The sequence below is a fragment of the Paroedura picta genome, chromosome 13, assembly GCF_049243985.1.
Source record: "Paroedura picta isolate Pp20150507F chromosome 13, Ppicta_v3.0, whole genome shotgun sequence".
Lineage (NCBI taxonomy): Eukaryota > Metazoa > Chordata > Lepidosauria > Squamata > Gekkonidae > Paroedura > Paroedura picta.
Window position 1 is genome coordinate 6430377 of NC_135381.1, and position 18615 is coordinate 6448991.

Below are 18615 nucleotides of genomic sequence, written 5' to 3' on the forward strand. Positions count from 1 at the left end.
ATTCTCCCTTAAAAGTGGACAAAGAAGAGCTGGGGTTTTATACCCCACTTTTCACTGCCCGAAGGAGTCTCAAAGCGGCTTCCGATCACCTTCCCTTCCTCTCTCTACAACAGGCACCTTGTGAGGGAGGTGGGGCTGAGAGAGCTCTGGCAGGACTGCTCTGTGAGAACAGCTCTAACAGGACTGCGACTAGCCCAGGGCCACCCAGCTGGCTGCATGTGGAGGAGGAGCGGGGAATCAAACCCAGCTCACCAGATCAGATGCCACCGCTCTTAACCACTACACCACGCTGGCTCTTAACCTAAAATTAAGGTCGCCAACTCCAGGTGGGAAAACTCCTGGAGATTTGGGGGTGGGGCTTGGGGACTGCAGGGTTTGGGGGGGGTTTCATTGGGAGATAACAGAGGCCCCCTTCCAACAATACCAGTTTCTCTAGGACAGGGGTAGTCAACCCGTGGTCCTCCAGATGTCCATGGACTACAATTCCCATGAGCCTCTGCCAGCATTCGCTGACAGGGGCTCCTGGGAATTGTAGTCCATGGACATCTGGAGGACCACAGGTTGACTACCCCTGCTCTAGGGGACACAGTCTGTCCACTGGAGATCAGCCGCAATCCCAGCCGTTCTCCTGGCAACACTTGGAGGTTGGTAAGCCTATTTATTCAGTGCAGAAACAAGGAAATAAATTGGTGTGCAGATTTATCCAGTCATTTTTTTTTTTTTATAAAGCACTCAGCCACCTACTGAGGTCACCGGGGACTAAAGAATAAAACCACATAAAGGCATATTTATAGGAAGAACCCTTCTTCCCTCAGAAGAAAATTTCAGGCGATGCTCCTTTCTATAAATAACACTCAAGTTCAGAACAAAATGTTAGCCAGTGTTCCTTCCTTAGACCGAGGAACGCCAAGCAGTTTTCTCCGAGAGGCAGGCCTCTTCCTTCGGCCAATTAGACACGGAATGCCAAATCTGCTCTGGGTTCTATTCTGGATAAAGCTGCAATGGAGACGGGTCAAAGGAAACTATGGCAACAGCTAGTTCAATCAGATGGGGTGGGAGGGGGGGGAGGATAAGACCAGTTTTAAAAGGGTGGATCAGCATCTATGACTCAGGACAGCAAGATGGAGCATGTTCAAAGGCAGGATACCTTGGGATATTTTTCAGTTTGTTCTACTTATGTTTTGGATTGTCCTCTATATTTGGATCCCAGGACTAAATTCATAACTAGATTTCTAAGGGGACAAAATTTTTACACCGACGCCGATAAATTGGGTCTTTTTTTGTTTTCGGATACTAATCCTTTGATTAGTTATGTTGTGTCTTTTTTTGCACAGGCCACAAGGAAAATTCGAGCCAAACGTTCCCCATCAGAGAGCTGATATTTTAAGCCTTTTAGTGTTTGGTATTTACTGGGATCTGATTTGTTTCCATCCCTGTTTTTTTTTAAAAGAAGATATTGATTTTAAGTGTATATATTGTATATATTTTTTAAATATATTAAAAATTAATTCACTCCCACCCACTTGGGAAACCCTTGAAGGACTGTCAAGAAACCCCAGGGTTTTACGAAACCCCGGTTGAGAAAGCTTACTGTCGATATTGGAGCATTGTGCTTGTACATCCTGCTAAGGTTCAAGAAATGTTTTCAGCCAAGTGAAGCTGTCAGTTGCCTCCAAAGTCCCAACTATCCCTGCGAGGTGGCCTTGTGCAGTACAAGGAACAGCTCCAGCTGTGCTCTGCTAAGGCCTCACTGATCCTTAAACTGGATCTGGCCCCGTAAATCCTTACATCAAGTCTGGTTGTGTAGACTAGCACCACTTTCTGTGGGATTTTTAGCATGAGAAAGCAGTTGGGGGTTATTTTGCACCTGGTCTTTGCGTGCCAAGATTGGATTGGGAGGGTCTTGGGCAGCCTGATAGGTTTGCTGGCTTTGTTGCAGTTCAGTCCCAGCAAGGAAGCTCCTTGCACCTGTGCATCTTTGTCTACAATAAAGAGATTCCTCTTGCATCAAAGAGTCTGCTTCTTGGAAATACGACGGGGCTCTGACAGCAAGTTAAATATGAATCTAAAACATTGGCAACATGGAGAAATTTCAGACCGAGATTGCTGGGAAGAAGAGTAGCCAACTCTAGGTGGAAAAATTCCGGGAGATTTGGGATGGGGCCTGGAGATGGGAAGGGGGGTAGAGAAGGGGGGAGAACCTCAGTGCTCTCCAAAGTGGCTCTCTGTTCCAGAAGAACTGAGTTCTGTGATCTCAAATCGGTTGCAATTTGGGTTCGATCTTCCCATTTACATGGCGGTAACCATACTGGGAAGGGGAGAGTTAAATAGCTCCTTCCTCCCTTGCAACAGAGAAGGGAGTGCCCGGTTAATATTTCCTTCCACTGCAAGGCATATTTGAGCCCATGCAGGTAGGATGTTGCTCTAATCCAATCGCAACCCATAATAGCCCGTCAACGCAAACACAAGCGGTCATGATTCATTTGCCTCTCTTCCGAAAAGCTATAACTATTTCCATGAATCTTTCTATAACCAAAAGACTCTAAATGAGCTCCATCAATCTCGTTCTAAGACAATGCTTCAGTCTCAAAGCAAAGGGAGACGGGGCCCTCGCGGGTGCGGAAGAACACTGGCGGAAAGCCCAGTCCCCTGTGAAGGGGGCCTGGCTGTGATGCCCAAGCAGAGACGAGCGGAACTCACGAGGGTTCGGCTTCAGAAATACGTTGTTCATTAATGGAGGAAGAGTTCGTTTTCATCCTCTCCTTCCTCCGTGCGGTTCAGAGCAGCTTCCGCAATCCCTCCCGCCTGGAAGTCAGCTCGTTTAATGGATTCCACTGGAACTTCCGAGACGCCTTCTAGAGTCCAACGGATTCTCTGCTGGCTGTTTTCTGATTTAAAACTGAGCCCAGAATTAAGGCAAAATCAATCTTCCCCAACTCAAAAGGTCTTAATTCCCTGCTTTCTACTTTTAGGTTTTGTAGATTGGACTAAGCAGGCACATAGTACTTCTTATATGCCATTCAAACGGTACTTGGCTATATCCGATTGGCCATTTATACACATAAAGGACAATGATAGTTCATAATGTTGTGAACTCTGCTATGTCCCAGCAGCCTCTGCGTAGCATTGGAGGGGTATCTTCCCCCTGGACATAGAAGATATCCCTGCATGCATCTGGGGCTCAGTGGTAAAGCATCAGCTTGGCCTTCAGAAGGTCCCCGGTTCAATTCCCGGCATCTCCAGGTCAAAGGATCAAGCAACAGGTGATGGAAAAGACCTCAACCAAAGATATGGGAGAATTTTAAAATGTATTTAATTGATTGATCTGATTTAAAATTTTAGCTGAATATTTCCTGAATCACGTGTTCTATTTTTTAAAATGTGATTTTATGAAACTCTATGAGTGCCACTGGAACATGTCCTAAGCATGTCTCCTTTTTGCTACTGAACAAAACTGGAACGGGTCCGAACTGGAATTGGTGCCTGATTTATAAAGCACAACAATCACAAATTAATCCGGGAAGAAACAAGTCATTTTACTTGGGATAGCATCCATCCTGAGTCCCCCAAGATAGGGCAGAGAACAAATGTAAATAATGAAAAAGAAGCAGCAGCTATTGGAGAGTTTGCCAGTCAGAGTAGATAGCATTGACCTTGAGGGATCAGTGGTCTAATTCAGCCGAAGGCCGCTTTCAAGCATATTCTTGTGTGTTCATGCATTAAAACAGTATTATCCAGCCAAATGATCTGCTAGAAATCCCACCCCCCCCATATTTACAGAGAAGCTTGTAGCATCATCAAGAATGGTTTCTAGTAAGTCCTATTTTAGTCCAGGATTAATTTGTGATCATCATAACTCCCAGAGAGCGAGCTTGGTGTAATGGTTAGGAGTGCCAACTTCTTATCTGGTGAGCTGGGTTTCCCCACTCCTTCACATGCAGTCAACTGGGTGACCTTGGTCAGAGCTGTTCTGACCGAGCAGGAATATCAAGGCTCTCTCAGCCTCATCTACCTCACAGGGCGTCTGTTGTGGGGAGAGGAAAGGGAAGGGAAAGCGATTGTAAGCTGCTTTGGGACTCCTTCGGGTAGAGAGGCCAAGTTGCAAGCAGCCTGCCGTAGCACCTGACAACGGTCCCCACTTCACAAGAAAGTTTCCTTGATGGGTTGTGTTCTTTTGGCAAAGCCACAATTACTCAGCCTGGCATCCGCAACACTTTAGACAGGTGGCACCTAGAGGTGAGACTCTTCCCTTTGCAAGAGTGAGGAAAATTCCCAGCGCGGCTACAGAAACCCTCCTTAAATTGACTCTGGAGCCATTCGCTCACTGCTTCCGCACGCCCAGCTAAGTAGCAGCTCCCAGCCGATAATTACCTGCTCCTCTTGGGTCTCTGTTTAGAAAGGGAAGTCTGTACATGTGTTATTTTCTGCAGCGGGACAAATGCATGACTACAGGGGCTTCATTAAAGCAAAGCCAACCACCATGCATCACCTTCTCTCTGTTAGACAGGGCTTTGCCCTTCCTGCCTTTCAAAAGCATCAGCCCTCGCCAGATATAAATGTGAATCTTTTTGCAGCAATATATATTTGACAAAAATTGACAGGGATGGTAATAATACTTCCTCTTCCCCCCTTCCTTGCAGCCTCCTTCCATTCTTGCGTTCTCCTATTGTACAAAAGAAGCCCAAGGAGGATAAACTCTTCTCTAAAAAGAGAAAAGACATCACAACAGCACATTTTAAAGGGAGAGACGACCAGATCAAAATGCCAACAGATGGTGAGACTGAATGGTAGAGTGGCTAGAGCAGCCTTTTTCAACCTTTTGACCTTGGGGGTACCGCTGATATATTTTTTAGGTTTGGAGGAACCAGGAGGTGACATCAGCTGGCCATGCCTCCCTGCCACACATCCTCATTCCCACCCTCTCCAGGCCCATTATTGGCTACTTTGGGAGGTTGGGCAATACCTGGAGATTTGGTGGGTAGAGCCTAAGTAATGTGGGGCTTGGGGAGGAGAGGGACTTCAGAGACTTCATGGTACTTTCCATCCCCCCTGTCTACTCAGATTGCAGGGGGGAAAGGCTTCTCATGCAGTGACAGTACCCTACATTTTATTAGTCAAGGTCCTTCTAACCAGAGATGGCTGGCATTGAACCTGTCACCTTCTGCCCAACACAGATCTGCTAGAGCAGATGTAGTCAACCTGTGGCCCTCCAGATGTGCATGGACTACAATACCCATGAGCCCCTGCCAGCGAATGCTGGCAGGGGCTCATGGGAATTGTAGTCCATGGACATCTGGAGGACCACAGGTTGACTACCCCTGTGCTAGAGCACTGAGCCTCGCGCGTCATCCTCCCCGTTAAATGAGACCAGCTGATTCCTTCAGGACGCTCCATCGTTGGCCTCGTCTGATTGTTTTCACACCTTCCCCGCCCTTTGGAACACCAGTCATTTATAATTCACCCATCAAGCCAAACATCTCCACCAGAGTTCATCACCCCCTCCCCCAAAAAAGAGCACAATAAAATTATTATGATGTGTTAGAATGATCATCTGTTGGCATTTATCAAAAAGTTATTCTTCTCTATCTGCCGCCCCTCGTAGGCCAAAGAGGTCTAATAAGAAAACCGCAGGAAGAAAGGCGTGAGCAGCGCATGCAGAACAAGTAGATGAAAACTCTCTTCATCTTTTTTTTCCGGATTGAATGAAATCTAATTACATGCCATATTGATTGTTGTGCGTTCCTGGAAGGCGACAGGGAACTGGGGGGGAGGGGAGGGGGAAGCAATTACAGTAAAATTGCAAGCTGACCCCTTTCAATTGCTTTTGGCATAAAAGGGCTATGGATGAGTTGGGGAGATTAAACTCTATAAAAACAACACTATGTTACATTATTATCTATGTTGCCGGGTGTAGAAGTCTTCAAAGGGTGGGGTAGAGGGTTAGTCAATTAAGATCACAATTCTAAACAGGCTTGCTGGAGAACCAGAGACCAGTAGGATTGCTTCCGTTCTGTTTGCTTCATCGTTCTTGAATTTCTTTCCGGACTGTATTCTACACCTCCAGAAGGCTGACAAAATTCGTGGCAGGGCATCTGAGCTTTCATGAGTCACCGCTCACTTCTTTATCTGAAGAAGTGAGTGGTGATTCATGAATGCTTCTAGCCTGCCACAAATTTTGTTGGTATTTAAGATGCCACTGGACTCCTTAATTCCAGTTGAGTCTACAAAAAATTTGGTAGAACTTGCTGCAGAAGTCAGACGATTTTCTAATTTACTGAAGCAGATTTGAGATTAAACTTCAACACCTTTCTGGAATTTCTGACATCAATTTATCCATCCATCCACCCATCCTCCATCCACCCATTCATCCATCTTCCATCCACCCAACCACCCTCCATCCATCCATCCACTCATCCATCTTCCATCCACCCAACCATCCTCCATCCATCCATCCATCCATCCACTCATCCATCTTCCATCCACCCAACCATCCTCCATCCATCCATTCATCCATCCATCTTCTTCATCATTATCATCACCATCTGTCTTCATATTCAGATCTTTTCTGTTTCATTTTATGAAATGCACTCATGTGTTTCAAAGCATTTGATAAAACACTGCACAAAAAGAATCTTGGCTCCATGGATCTACATTCAACGAAGCTTTTTCAAGAAACCTCAGAAGTGGTATAATCGTGCAGAATATGGTTGGGAAACAGAGCTGTGGAGACACCCACCCGGGGCCCCTCCCCTTCCCATCCCCTCCAGGTTGATCCCTTGTTGAGCAGAGGGTTGTACTAGATGGCCTGCAGGGATCCTTCCAACTCTATGATTGGCCATTTCAGGAGGGGGAGGGGGTGGGGGTGGGCTGAACGAAATTGTAATCCCTGGACATCTGGAGAGCCACAGTTTGGCCACCACTGGAAGTCTCCCAGGCAACACACATTTCAGTCTAATTTCTTCAGGCATACAAAGATTACATGAATGTTTCCATTCCATGTTCCAAAGTAAAGTCAGCGCCATTGGGGAAGCTCCCTGTTTAAGATGCTGAGATCAGCAATCTCTCTTCTCATGAGTGTCTTCTGAAGGCCATGGACAGAAAGCAATTAGCCTCAGCCCCTGCATTCATAGAAAAACCCACTTCACTGTTGCCAAGACAAGGACCTTTGACCCAAACTGTAGTTTGCACAGAACCTTCAGCAACAGCCCCACATAAAGCATTGCTAAATGATTCAATGTACATGCGTGCACATCGGCTATGCAGAAAGGGGGGGGGAGAGATGCATCTGATCCGAACGCCGTGACATGTCGCACAGGGTAAACAATGTTCGCAATGTTTGGAAGAAAGAAAAAGCCAACAGGGCATCATTCTGCTTTGAAAACAAGTCCAAAGTTTCAGAACTCCAAAACTTCTGGAGAAATTCATATCGAGTTTGGAAACTTTTCTGTTAGAGAGTGTGTCCAACTCCACACGGAGATCGTCCCTCCTGAGCAAGCCTGCTTATGTTTGCACCAAAACAGACATAAAAAGGCAGATCACATCTTAAGGACTGCCTGGACAAATTGAAATTGCCCATAATTAGCGTTTCTAAATACATCACCTTTTTCCTCATTAGTTGGCGGAAGAGATTTCTGCCCAGCTGTGGGATGCTGAAAATTGAACTCTAGAGCGATAGCCCGGAAAAGGGAGAGTAAAAAGTATGGTGATCTACTGAGTTAACCGAACGGAAGGTGCATCCCCGCTTCAATTCAGCCAAGCTGTCAAGTGCTGAGATGGATCGTTTCTAATTTCCTCCCGTGACTCCTGAACATTCATAATCCAGCGACTGGTCAAGAACACGCTTAGAAAAGAAACACTCAGCCTACAATCCAAATATCTGAGCCCTGAGCCATAGGAAAGGGTGGCATAGAAACAGGAAGGAAGGAAGGAAGGAAGGAAGGAAGGAAGGAAGGAAGGAAGGAAGGAAGGAAGGAAGGAAGGAAGGGGAGCTCCTCTGCCAGGCATTTGGTTGAGGTCGACCTAAGCCACTGCTTCTCATTGGCCCCCAAGCCTCCCTCCTACGTCGACCACGACAAATCCGCCCAGCCCACTGGGCCTCAATATGAATTGAGCTGATGCTCTTTGCAGTTTTCACCATTCTTTAATGTTATTGTTGTTATTAAGTTAATGTTATTATTGTTATCACTATAAATGGGGCTACTTGTATCATTTCTTGTTTCATGTAAACTGCCCTGAACCTTCAAGGAGGGCGGTATATGAATACAATAAATAAATAAAATGATGGATGGATGGATGGATGGATGGATGGATGGATGGATGGATGGATGGATGGCCTTTGGATTGCTGGTCAAAGTGTCCTTCTTGTTTCTACAGTTGATGTAAAATGGGTTGAGCAGAAGTCTTTCATCCAAATTCCCATTGACTGAAGGCTGTAGGTATATAGACCTCGGGTCTCAGCCATGCCCATCTGCAGCAGTCTCCCCAATCTAACCAACTTGCTCCTCCAAGCCAGTCCTGCCCTAGTGAGACCCTACCCACCTCGTTCTCTCTGACAGAGGCAAAAGTGTCTGCAGGACAGGGATGTCAGGAGCTTTCAGAAATATGACTCCTCCAAGAATGCAGGAAATGAAAGAATCAATCATGGGGAACAATTGGTTCAGGTGCAACGGCCGAGCAGAGACAGACAGGGAGCTAGCGAGGCCCAGCAATCTCTCCTGTGAGCACTTTCTCCAGAAAATAAAAGGCAGGAAAAGGTATTTCCAGGGTCACTCCTCGCAAAGGGATCAAAATTGCCCAACCAAGAAATGCTCAAATCATGGCATTGGGAATAAATTATGCAAATGACCCAACCTGAAAAAACATGAATCGTGGCATTCAAAAAAAATGTAATAAGCGATTTCCACTCTGATCCGCTTCGGATGAAAGCGAGGCAGCGGATCGGCTGTGTGGGCAGAAGGCCTCTGGCTCCATCCGTAATGCCGCTGGTTAAAACAATAATGGCCACTTTGGGCACTTTAAAAAACACCTTCTTGAAACAATCCAGCTGCTTCTCTTCTTGGAGGCGGCGAGGCTCTTCAAGGGCAGCACGCTAATGAGGCCACCCTGCTGGAATTTGGGCCTGGTTCAGGAACCAAAGAGAAAGTCTCACAAAGAATAAAGAGAACCTTTCTCTGCTGAGGGTTTTCCGGCGAGTCCAGGCCAGCTTGAACGCACAATGGTGGACCACACGGAGGCACCAGGGCGCTGACTCAGTACAAAGGAGGAGGTTTTAACATCGCTGTTGACGGCATGCGGCTCAGCGGGGAGAGCACATGTCTCTGTGCTTTGCACACAAGGCTGGAGAAAGAGGCTCGGCTGCAGGTGCTACGACGGAAATGTCAGAGACCTGAAGGCAGCTGAAGTAACTGGCCTGGTGACTAGATAGAAGGCTGGGGGGTGGGGGGGCTGGGGGGGCATGTGGCCTGAGCAACATCACTCACTGGTATCATTGAATTGCTTCCCGGTAGAACCCAGAAGGGACAAGCAGTAGGTCTAGAGATTGCTGTAAACTCTATGGTAAACCTCTCCAATAAATCCCACGGATTGCGGTGGAATAGATGTTGCCAAAAAGAGAGGGGATGGGGGGGGGGGTCAGGATCTCAGCTGACTTGCGAGATCAACAGGCAGCAGATGCGAGCGCCATTCAGCGAGTTCCCCAAGGTACCCGTGCACCCGTGAGCTCCTTATTTACTGGAAAGGCCCTTGTTGTTTGCCAGATGGGACCTCAGGGATCAGCTCTCTAACAAGCACTGGCGGGGGAGGGGGAGGGGCCACCACTGTGCCTTTGCCTTCCTGACCCTGGTAGGAGGTTTCGGCCGGAAGGACAGGCATGGAGAGCTTGGGAATTGGGGGGACAGGCCACTGTAGCCAGCTCCCGGGCACAACCACCACCATCTACTCAATAAATCATGCCTCTTTCCCTGCATTGGCATCGGATCACGTAGCGTCCCCTTTTCCCTGTGGATCCGAATCAGGCACTCACTGAGATTCCTGCTCTCCACTTGATACCACGGAGTGTGTCTGAAACAATGGCTGTTTCTGGGTGAAAAGACAGGGTTCCCAACTCCAGGCTGGTAAATCTCTGGAGATTGGGGGCTAGAAGATTGGGGAGGAGAGAAATGAGAAACTTTTGCAGCTGACTACTCCGGGGGAGCTGATTTCCAGGTACTACTTGAGGGAAGGCAGCCCTCAATGGGAGCAGGCACCTTGCTCGATGGCACTACCTGTTCTGCCTCCACTAGGCAGGTTTACTAGAGCCAGCAACAGGGGAGGCAGATCAGAGCCCCAAGAGGCATAGCTGCCCTATGGGATTTTCAGTTTCTAATCAAGCTTTGTGGGACAGAACAGTGCAGCACATACACCCCATTCTTTAGCAGTTAGAATCCTAGAGTGGGAAGGGGCCATCCAGGCCATCCAGGCCAACCCCTTGCTCAATGCAGGATCAGCCTCAAGCATCTATCCAGCCGCTGCTGAGCTCCCCATCTCCTTAAGCAGCCCATTGCATGGCTGAACTATTCTGATGGTGAATCCCCCCCCCTGATATCTAGCCAGAACTCCAGGATCCCTCCCATTGTTGCCCCCCAAGCACTAAGAAGACAGACCATCACTGCCCCCGACATAAGCACAGAAGAGAAGCCAGGTTGGATCAGGCCAATAGCCCATCCAGTCCAACACTCTGTGTCACACAGTGGCCAAAACCCAGGGGCCACCAGGAGGTCCACAATGGGGCCAGAACTCCAGAAGCCTCCCCACTGTTGCCCCCCAAGCACCAAGAATGCAGAGCACCACTGCCCCAGACAGTTCCACCTAGACTTTGTGGCTTATAGCCACTGATGGTCCTGTGCGGAACTCTGAGTGAGCTCCCCTCCCCAGTGCATCGTTAGAGGGGCAAAAGGGGCTATGTTTGCTTCTACAGCCAAGCCTGGGAGGCGGGCAATGACAGAGCATCCCTTTCAGCAAACAGAAGGGCACCGTGGACCTCTTTGGTTCATCCGTCTTCCTAAAGCACAGAAGTCGCCGAAGAGCTGCTTGCCCACGGCCGCCTAGCCGTCCCAGGTCGAGGCAGGGACTTGAACCCGAATCCCCCAGCTCTGGAAACAGATGCCTGCCGTGAGCGTACGGATGGGAAGTGACAGACAACTTCTGTCGCGAAGCCTGGCTCCCGACATCTCATCATTCCCTGGCAGGCCCGAGAGAACGGAGCCAGGGATGGGGTTATGCACACAAAAGCCGCTCTCATTCTCAAGAGCCCAAGACCACCAGGGGCACATTTAGCTGCCACTGCAACGGCTGCCTCATCCCAGAACGTCGCTCTTGACTTCTTCCCCTACGGAAGCAGCTGTACATTTGCAAAGCAACGAACAAAAGGAAATATTTCTTTACACGACAATAAAAATCCAGAGTCTGTGGCCAGATAATGCAGGGAAGGCCGCTGGTGCAAACAGCTTTAAAGGGAGTTTTGACTGATGCATGGAGGACAGATCTACCAGTAGCTACTAAGCGTGGTGACTATAAATGGAATCTCCACACTTAGGGGCAGTAAGGCTCTGAATCACAGGGCCAGGAGGTAATGCCAGAGGAAGTCCTTGGTCTCTGTGTCCTGTTGTTGGTCATCCAGAGGTACTGCTTCATGAGACAGGAGTCTGGAATAGATGGGCCTTTGGTCTAACCCAGCAGGACTCTTCTGATGTTCTTGTGAAGGCCTTGGCCTTTCTGCCGTGCTGTTGGCCCTCCAGAGGAACTGGTTGGCCACTGTGTGAGATGGGATGATGGACTAGATGGACCACTTGTCTGATCCAGCAAGGCTCTTATGAAAGCTTATCTTATGTCTTATCGTTGGCCAACCAGTTCCTCTGGAGGACCAACAACAGGGCATAGAAGCTGAGGCCTTCATAAGAACATACGTAGAGCCCTGCTACATCAGACCAGAGGTCCATCTAGTCCAGCATCCTGTCTCATACAGTGGCCAAACAGCTCCTCTCAACAGCCAGCAACAGGCCATAGCGGCTGAGGCCTCCCCCTGAGGTTGCCTCCTGGCTCTTGGATTCAGAGGTTTAGTGCCCCTCAGTCCCCATAGCTTGTAACCCTTGATAGAGTTCTCCTCCATGAATATATCTCATCCCCTTTGAAAGCTGGCTATTCCTGTGGCCATCCCTCGCTCCTCTGGCCGCACATCCCACATTTTAATCACTCATTGTGTCAAGAAGTATTTCCTTTATTCTTATTCTGTTTGATTTTTTAGGACAAGACACATGGCAGACGTCAGGGCGTTCACCTCGCAAGCAGGGCCAGGGGTGGGTGGGGGAAACCTTTCACCCTCCCTCCCTTTTCAGAAGAGAATTCACTTAAATGGATTTTGACACAGGATCATGAGCCTGTTGCCCATTGCATCCCATCAAAGAGCACGCTTACTCCAGGGTCCTGTCTTCCACAGGGGTCAAGCAGATGCTGTCTCCCAACACCCAAGCAGGCATGAAGGTAACCATCCTTTGGATCCTGACGTTAAAAGCTGAACAGACCCTCCATGCACAGAAGTAAACAGCAGTTGACAACCCCATCTGCCCACGCCCCCGACCCACTTTTCAAATTCAAGGTCATTCCCAGCTGCGGATTTGTTTTGCCCTGCAAGTTCCCAGCAAAGTCCAAAACGAAAAGCTGTGCATTATTAGGGGGAGAGGGTCTGCTTTCGCCGAACGCTCCGTTCAGACCTCGAAAACAAAACTACACTGCTATGCTTGCTTGAAATTTCATGTTGCTCAAAGTGACTTCAACCCTGATTCCCTCCCCACCCCAGCAGGACACAGCTCGATCAAGTCCAGGGGTGGCCAACCTGTGGCTCTCCAGATGTCCATGGACTACAATTCCCAGGAGCCCCTGCCAGCAGCCCTGATCTAATCCAACTTCATCTCCACCACACACACCTCTGGGTGGCCAGCAAGAAGCTTCTGGAAGTTTTGCAAGCAAGGCATGGTCAGCAGACCTCCAGCCACTGGCATTTGATGGCAACAGATGGCATAAGGACTCAAAAGAAGAACGTAAATTCGGAGGCCCATGAACTGATAGTCCAGAGGGTGGCCATGGCCGATAACCACAAGGACCCATAGATTTGCACCCCCACTCTAAACCTATTGAAATGACTGGCCTTCACCCCAACAGTTCCACCCATTAATCATGCATGATATCAAGGTTCTGTCTGCCTTCTAGCAGAAATGTTTCTCTTCCACAGTCTTTTACTGTTGACCTCCTTGCCGGATGTGCTGAGAGGCACGGTTCCCCCTTGGTTCAGCCTCCCAGAATCATAGAATTGGAAGGGTCCTTCTGGGTCATCTAGTCCAACCCCCTGCGCTATACAGGACACTCACAACTCTATCACTCATCCACTGCAAGCTGCCACCCCCTTGAACCTTCACAAAATCAGCCTCTCCGTCAGATGGCTCTCCAGCCTCTGCTTAAAATTCTCCAAAGATGGAGAACCCGCCACCTCCTGAGGAAGCCTGTTCTGCTGAGGAACCACTCTGTCAGGAACTTCTTCCGGATGTTTAGATGGAATTTCTTTTGAATTAATTTCATCCCATTGGTTCTGGCCTCTCCCTCTGGGGCAAGAGAGAACAACTCTGCTCCATCCTCTACATGGCAGCCTTTTAAATACTTGAAGATGGCTATCAGATCCCCTCTCAGTCATCTCCTCTCCAGGCTAAACAGACCAAGCTCCCCCAACCTTTCCTCCTACGGCTTGGTCTCCAAACCTCTCACCATCTTTGTCGCCCTCCTCTGGACATGGTCCAGTTTGTCTACATCTCTTTTCAACTGTGGTGCCCAAAACTGAACACAGGACTCCAAGTATACTCCACAGTACCCCCAAACTTGATCTAGTGATCATATGACTAAATTAACAACCTTCCCAGCTCCCTGGGCCCTGCAGGGTGACAAAAGACCCTGGAATTCTGTCCTCTTTTGTTGCTCTGGTCTGCAGCCCACTGGAGGACACGACCCCTGCCTGGTATCTAGCCTGTACCATGTTGCCAGCTTGGATCTATGCAATTTGTTTCCAAGTCCTTTGAACAGGCAGACTGTGAGCTCCGGTGGAAGTATACTGCATTAACACACTGCCCTGCGAAGATTCGGTAGCGCTGGTTTATGCAGCAGTACCAGGAAGTCCCTACTGGCACAAAGCTTTTCACGGTCTGCATTTGGAGTCTGCAGTTATTGCAATTCCCCATCAGCATTCTGATTCTAATCCCAAACAATGCAGCTTTAATCACCTGTACTTCAGAAGCCTTATCCACCTCTAAATGTTTCAAAGAATCCCCTAAAACTTGCAGAGGGAGGAAAGGAAGACAGGTGACGAGGACTCTCATAACATACAGAAGGTAAAAGTACAGCAGCTTAACCCATCCTTCCAAATGACTGCAAATTTAATTACACCCCTCCCCAGATCCCCTCCCGGATAACTGGTTGCAAAATGGCCACAAAACGAAAATCATTTCAGGGGGGCAGTCCCTTTGGTGTGCAGGAGAAGAGCAAAATTCGAGTCCGGCGTGCTAGTTCAAGGCTGACAAAATTTTCCAGAGTCAAAGCGGTCAACACTCAACGCATCCTTGACCAGGTATCTGGAGAAGGGAGTTTTGACTCTTGGAAGGTCACAGCTTGAGCATCTCTCAGGTGCTCCTGGGCTCCAGTTTAGCTTTTCTCTAAAATGGGGAAGTGCTACTTTCTCAACGAATGATTAGCTCTTAATGGCTAGCTCGGGTTAAACCCACAAACAAGCCACAACCTCATTTGTACACAATGTGATTATTAATTTTTTAAAGAATAAAAAGCTCCACCAACAGAGGAAATGGCCAGTGAGCATGATAAAATAAGAGGATGGGGGGGGGGGGTACAGGAAGAGTACTCCCAGGACCTCAAAACAACCATGCCAGCGAAAAAGATGGAGACGACCTCTTGTAGGATGTGGCAAAGACAGAGAGAGAGAGGGAAGGAGAGAGAGAAAAAGAGACAGAGAGAGGGAGGGAGGGAGAAACAGAGAGGGAGAGAGAGACAGAGGGAGGGAGAGAAAGGAGGGAGGGAGAGAGACAGAGAGAGAGAGAGGAAGAGAGAGGGAAAGAGACACAGAAAGGGAGGGAGAGACACGGAGAGGGAGAGAGACAGAGAGAGAGGAAGACAGAGAGAGGGAGAGGAAGAAAGAGAAAGGGAGGAAGAGAGACAGGGAGAGGGAGAAAGAGGGAGAATGAGGGAGAGACAGAGAGAGAGGAAATCCCTTCCCAGCAGAGCAAGGCAACCCTTCTGCTGTCCCTCTTCCTCCAGCAATTGGAAAGGTGCTTCCCAGAGCTGACAGTCATGACGGACGGTTCACTGTGGCTGTTCATGCCTTGACATTCATTCTCACGAAGTACGGAGCGGGGACTCGGCCCTGGGAGCAAGCCATGGCCAATTTGGCAACCTGGATAAAACTTCCATCCCGGATCACCCCCCAGAGGAATCCATTCCCACCATCCGCAGAGGGGCTCCAGGGCTGACTTACTCAACCATGGTTTCATGATGGCCCTGGAAGGGTGTCCCCCATGGGTGGGAGTTAAGTGATTTTTATATCGTTTTCAAATTTGTTAAACATTTATCAGGTGATACGACCGTATATGGTCATGTCAACCCCCTCCCCCCAATGGCCAGTGATGGGCCTGGAGGGGGCGGGAGGGGGAAGGGCCCCAGGTGGGCGTGTCCCCAGCTCTGCTACCCAACTATACTATGCTCGATCATGCCATTTCTGTGGTTTCTTGAAGCCTGAAGAGTATTCCAGTTTGCTCTATGGACTTTTGTACATTTCTCTCGAACATCACGTGGCAGCATGCAAGCGAGCAAACCATGGTCATGCAATAACCCCAGATGAAACTTTCAAGGCAGCCCTGGATGTGGGGAGTGTCAACCCCTCCTAGCAGGGGGGCAGATTGCAGGAAGGAGATCTGCTTTCACAAGACGTCAAGTTCTCCAACCCAGTTCTGCCAGCCTGCTCTGGGCCACACTCCTAACAACCCTCCATAGCTGGCTCCCTGCCAGCGGCCCTCGAAACATTACAAAGTTTCCCAGCTTGGTGAAAACCCAGGGCCTTGTCCCACAATGCCCTCCCCCATCATGACCGGCCAACTAGACATGTCAACGCACCACATCTCCCAGTTTCCGAGGGAGGGAGGCCTTCCAATCGCCAAGACAACAGAGCCCCTCTTCTCTGATAGGCTGCCGGGCTGTGATGATTTCTCTAACATGGCCCACCATGCATTTTCGCTTTGGGGAAGCTGTTGGCCTCATGCATTTAGCTGAAATGCTCAGGGGCCAGTCATCAGACGGAAGGAAATCAAGTCATGGGTTGGTTCAGCCCGGCAGGGAACAAATGCCAAATCACTGGGGAACCAAGGCACCTGTGAGCCCCTGGGGCCATTTTACAGATGGGGAACAGAGACATAGCACAAGAGGATTCTACTTAGCTGGACGCAGGCACAGTTCTGTCAGCTGGCCTGCTTTAGCCGCAGCCCTCCTGAGAAGCTACAGAGGTTCGCAAGCTCAGATGCAGTCAGATCTGCACCCATCGGTCTGAAAGCAAATTAATCGACAGAGCTCAACTCTTAAATATTTCAGCATCGAGACACTTAACAATTTGAGGGGCAAAGGATCGGAAAGGGGGCTGCACTCCTGTATCTTCCGCCCAAGGCAGGGTTGCAGCCTCCGGAAATGAGACCCACAGAATCGTAGTGTTGGAAGGGACTTACAGGGTCATCTAGTCCAACCCACTGGTCAATGCAGGAAATGCACAACTATTCCACTTTATGTGCAGTCGGAGACACAACTCAAAACAGAAATCACGCAACACCTCACCCTTCTTCCGCCATTCTCCGGGACAGCCCTGCTTCCTGATTGAGAAGGCAGGGCCTGGACTGGTGAAGCATTTGGGCATTCAATGAGGCTGCCATACGCCAGGTGAAGACCAAGAGGTCTCCGAGTACAGCCTGGCTCCATCCCTCCCCTGGCTATTTCCGGCGCCCTCCAGACGATCCCCGCGGCTCCCCTCCTGCCCCTTACCATTGAGCTGGTTGTAGACAACTTCCTCGAGGTGCTCCAGCCGCTGCAGGATGGAGTCCCTGTCCAGGAGGGTGCCCACCTTGGCGTTGCGGCTCCTCATCCGCCGGTCGGCGCTCCGGACGATCTGCACCAGCTCCTGGGAGCGGTCCTGGATCCGGCAGTAGACCGAGAAGAGGATGATGCCCACGAAGACCAGGATGTTGACAGTCAACAAAGTTTTGATTTTCCTCGCCACCGCCATGGAAGCCGCCGGGTAGGGCATCAAGGCATGGTCGCCCCTGCCCCGGGCACGGAACCAGCATCCAAGGCAGCGGAGCCTGCCTGCGGAGGGGGTGGGTGGCGGCGGGGGTGGGGGTCCGGTGGGAGGGGGCTGGATCTGTCTTGGCCTCTGCCCTCCACACCCTTGACGCCTGCTCCGGGGAGGCGAGGCAGGGCTGGGCTGGGCTGGCCAGGCAGAGCGAGCGAGCGGCGGCGGCCAGAGGGAGGGACGGAGGGAGCTGTCCTTCAGCACCACGGCGCTCTTCGCCTCCGCCTCTCGCTACGGCGGCTGGCGGAACCGGTCACCTTCCCCGTCGGCCGCCGGCGTCCCTCTGCGAGCGGCGGCGAGGCGAGGCGGGTTCACCTCCTTCCTTCCCTCCGTCCCTCCCTTCTTCGCCCCGGCTCTGGGATGGAGGCGCGCTCGCAACGCGGGGATGGGGACGGGGAGGGCGTGCGCCGCAAGGACAGGGCGACGCTGGAGAGAGCCAGGGGGGCTGGCCGGCTGCGCAGCCTCCGGAGCCGGCGCCAAGGGTGGGCTAGGGTGGGCTAGTGGGGCAAGGGGAGTGGAGGGGGGGCAGGGGCGGGAAAGCAGGGCGCCGGATCGCGGCCGCTCTCTTTCCGCGGCGGGTGCGCGCCTTGCCTTGCGATCGCCTCGCTTTCTCCCACTGGCGGAGCGCCGGGGCGGAGTCACGTGCTTCGTTGGGGAGGGGGAGGGAGTGTGGAGAGAGGGAGGGGGGACCTCATCGGCATTCACGGCGCCCAGCCGCTCCTCCTTCCCCTGGTCAGGCGGAGCCGCCGGGCCGGACGCCCCCTCCTTCTTAGGCAGGGGGTTCTGCACGGATGGGGGTGGGTGAGATCGGGCTGCAGAGCAAGCGCCGCACAGGCAGGTCTCGGGAGCGAAGCAGGGTCGCCCAGGGCTAGTAGTTGGATGGGAGACCTCCAAGGGGCACGAGGGGCATGGTAAAGGCAGGCAATGTCTCTTTTGCCTTGAAAACCCCAGAAGGGGTCACAGCTGGGGACCAGACCTGCAGGATCCCAGCAAATCGGGGACGCTAAGGAGGGTTGGGAGACCTCCACAGGGAAACGAGGGTCAGGATGGGGAGGCAGGCAATGGCAAATAAAACCCCTTAAAACAGACATTTAAAACAGAACACATGCAAAATACAAACAAAACCCCGTGGGGATAAAGATGCTGCGGCAAAAAGTCATCCCAGTCCTGATAATCTTCCCAAATAGTACATCCTGGAG

At 50.5% G+C, this 18615-nt stretch overlaps 1 protein-coding gene across 3 annotated transcripts in view; it reads right to left on the bottom strand.

Annotated features, from left to right (window-relative positions):
- Nucleotides 1-18615, bottom strand: part of GALNT9 (polypeptide N-acetylgalactosaminyltransferase 9) — a 413877-nt gene that overhangs the window by 113956 nt on the left and 281306 nt on the right. Inside the window, exon 1 of one of the 3 annotated variants that reach the window (XM_077308381.1) lies at nucleotides 17110-17974. The exons of the other annotated variants lie outside the window; for them this stretch is intronic. Coding sequence (XP_077164496.1) covers nucleotides 17110-17371 — 262 coding nt within the window. The 5' untranslated portion in view covers nucleotides 17372-17974. Of the gene's footprint in view, nucleotides 1-17109; nucleotides 17975-18615 lie in introns of those variants that run through there. 3 annotated transcript variants of the gene reach the window in all.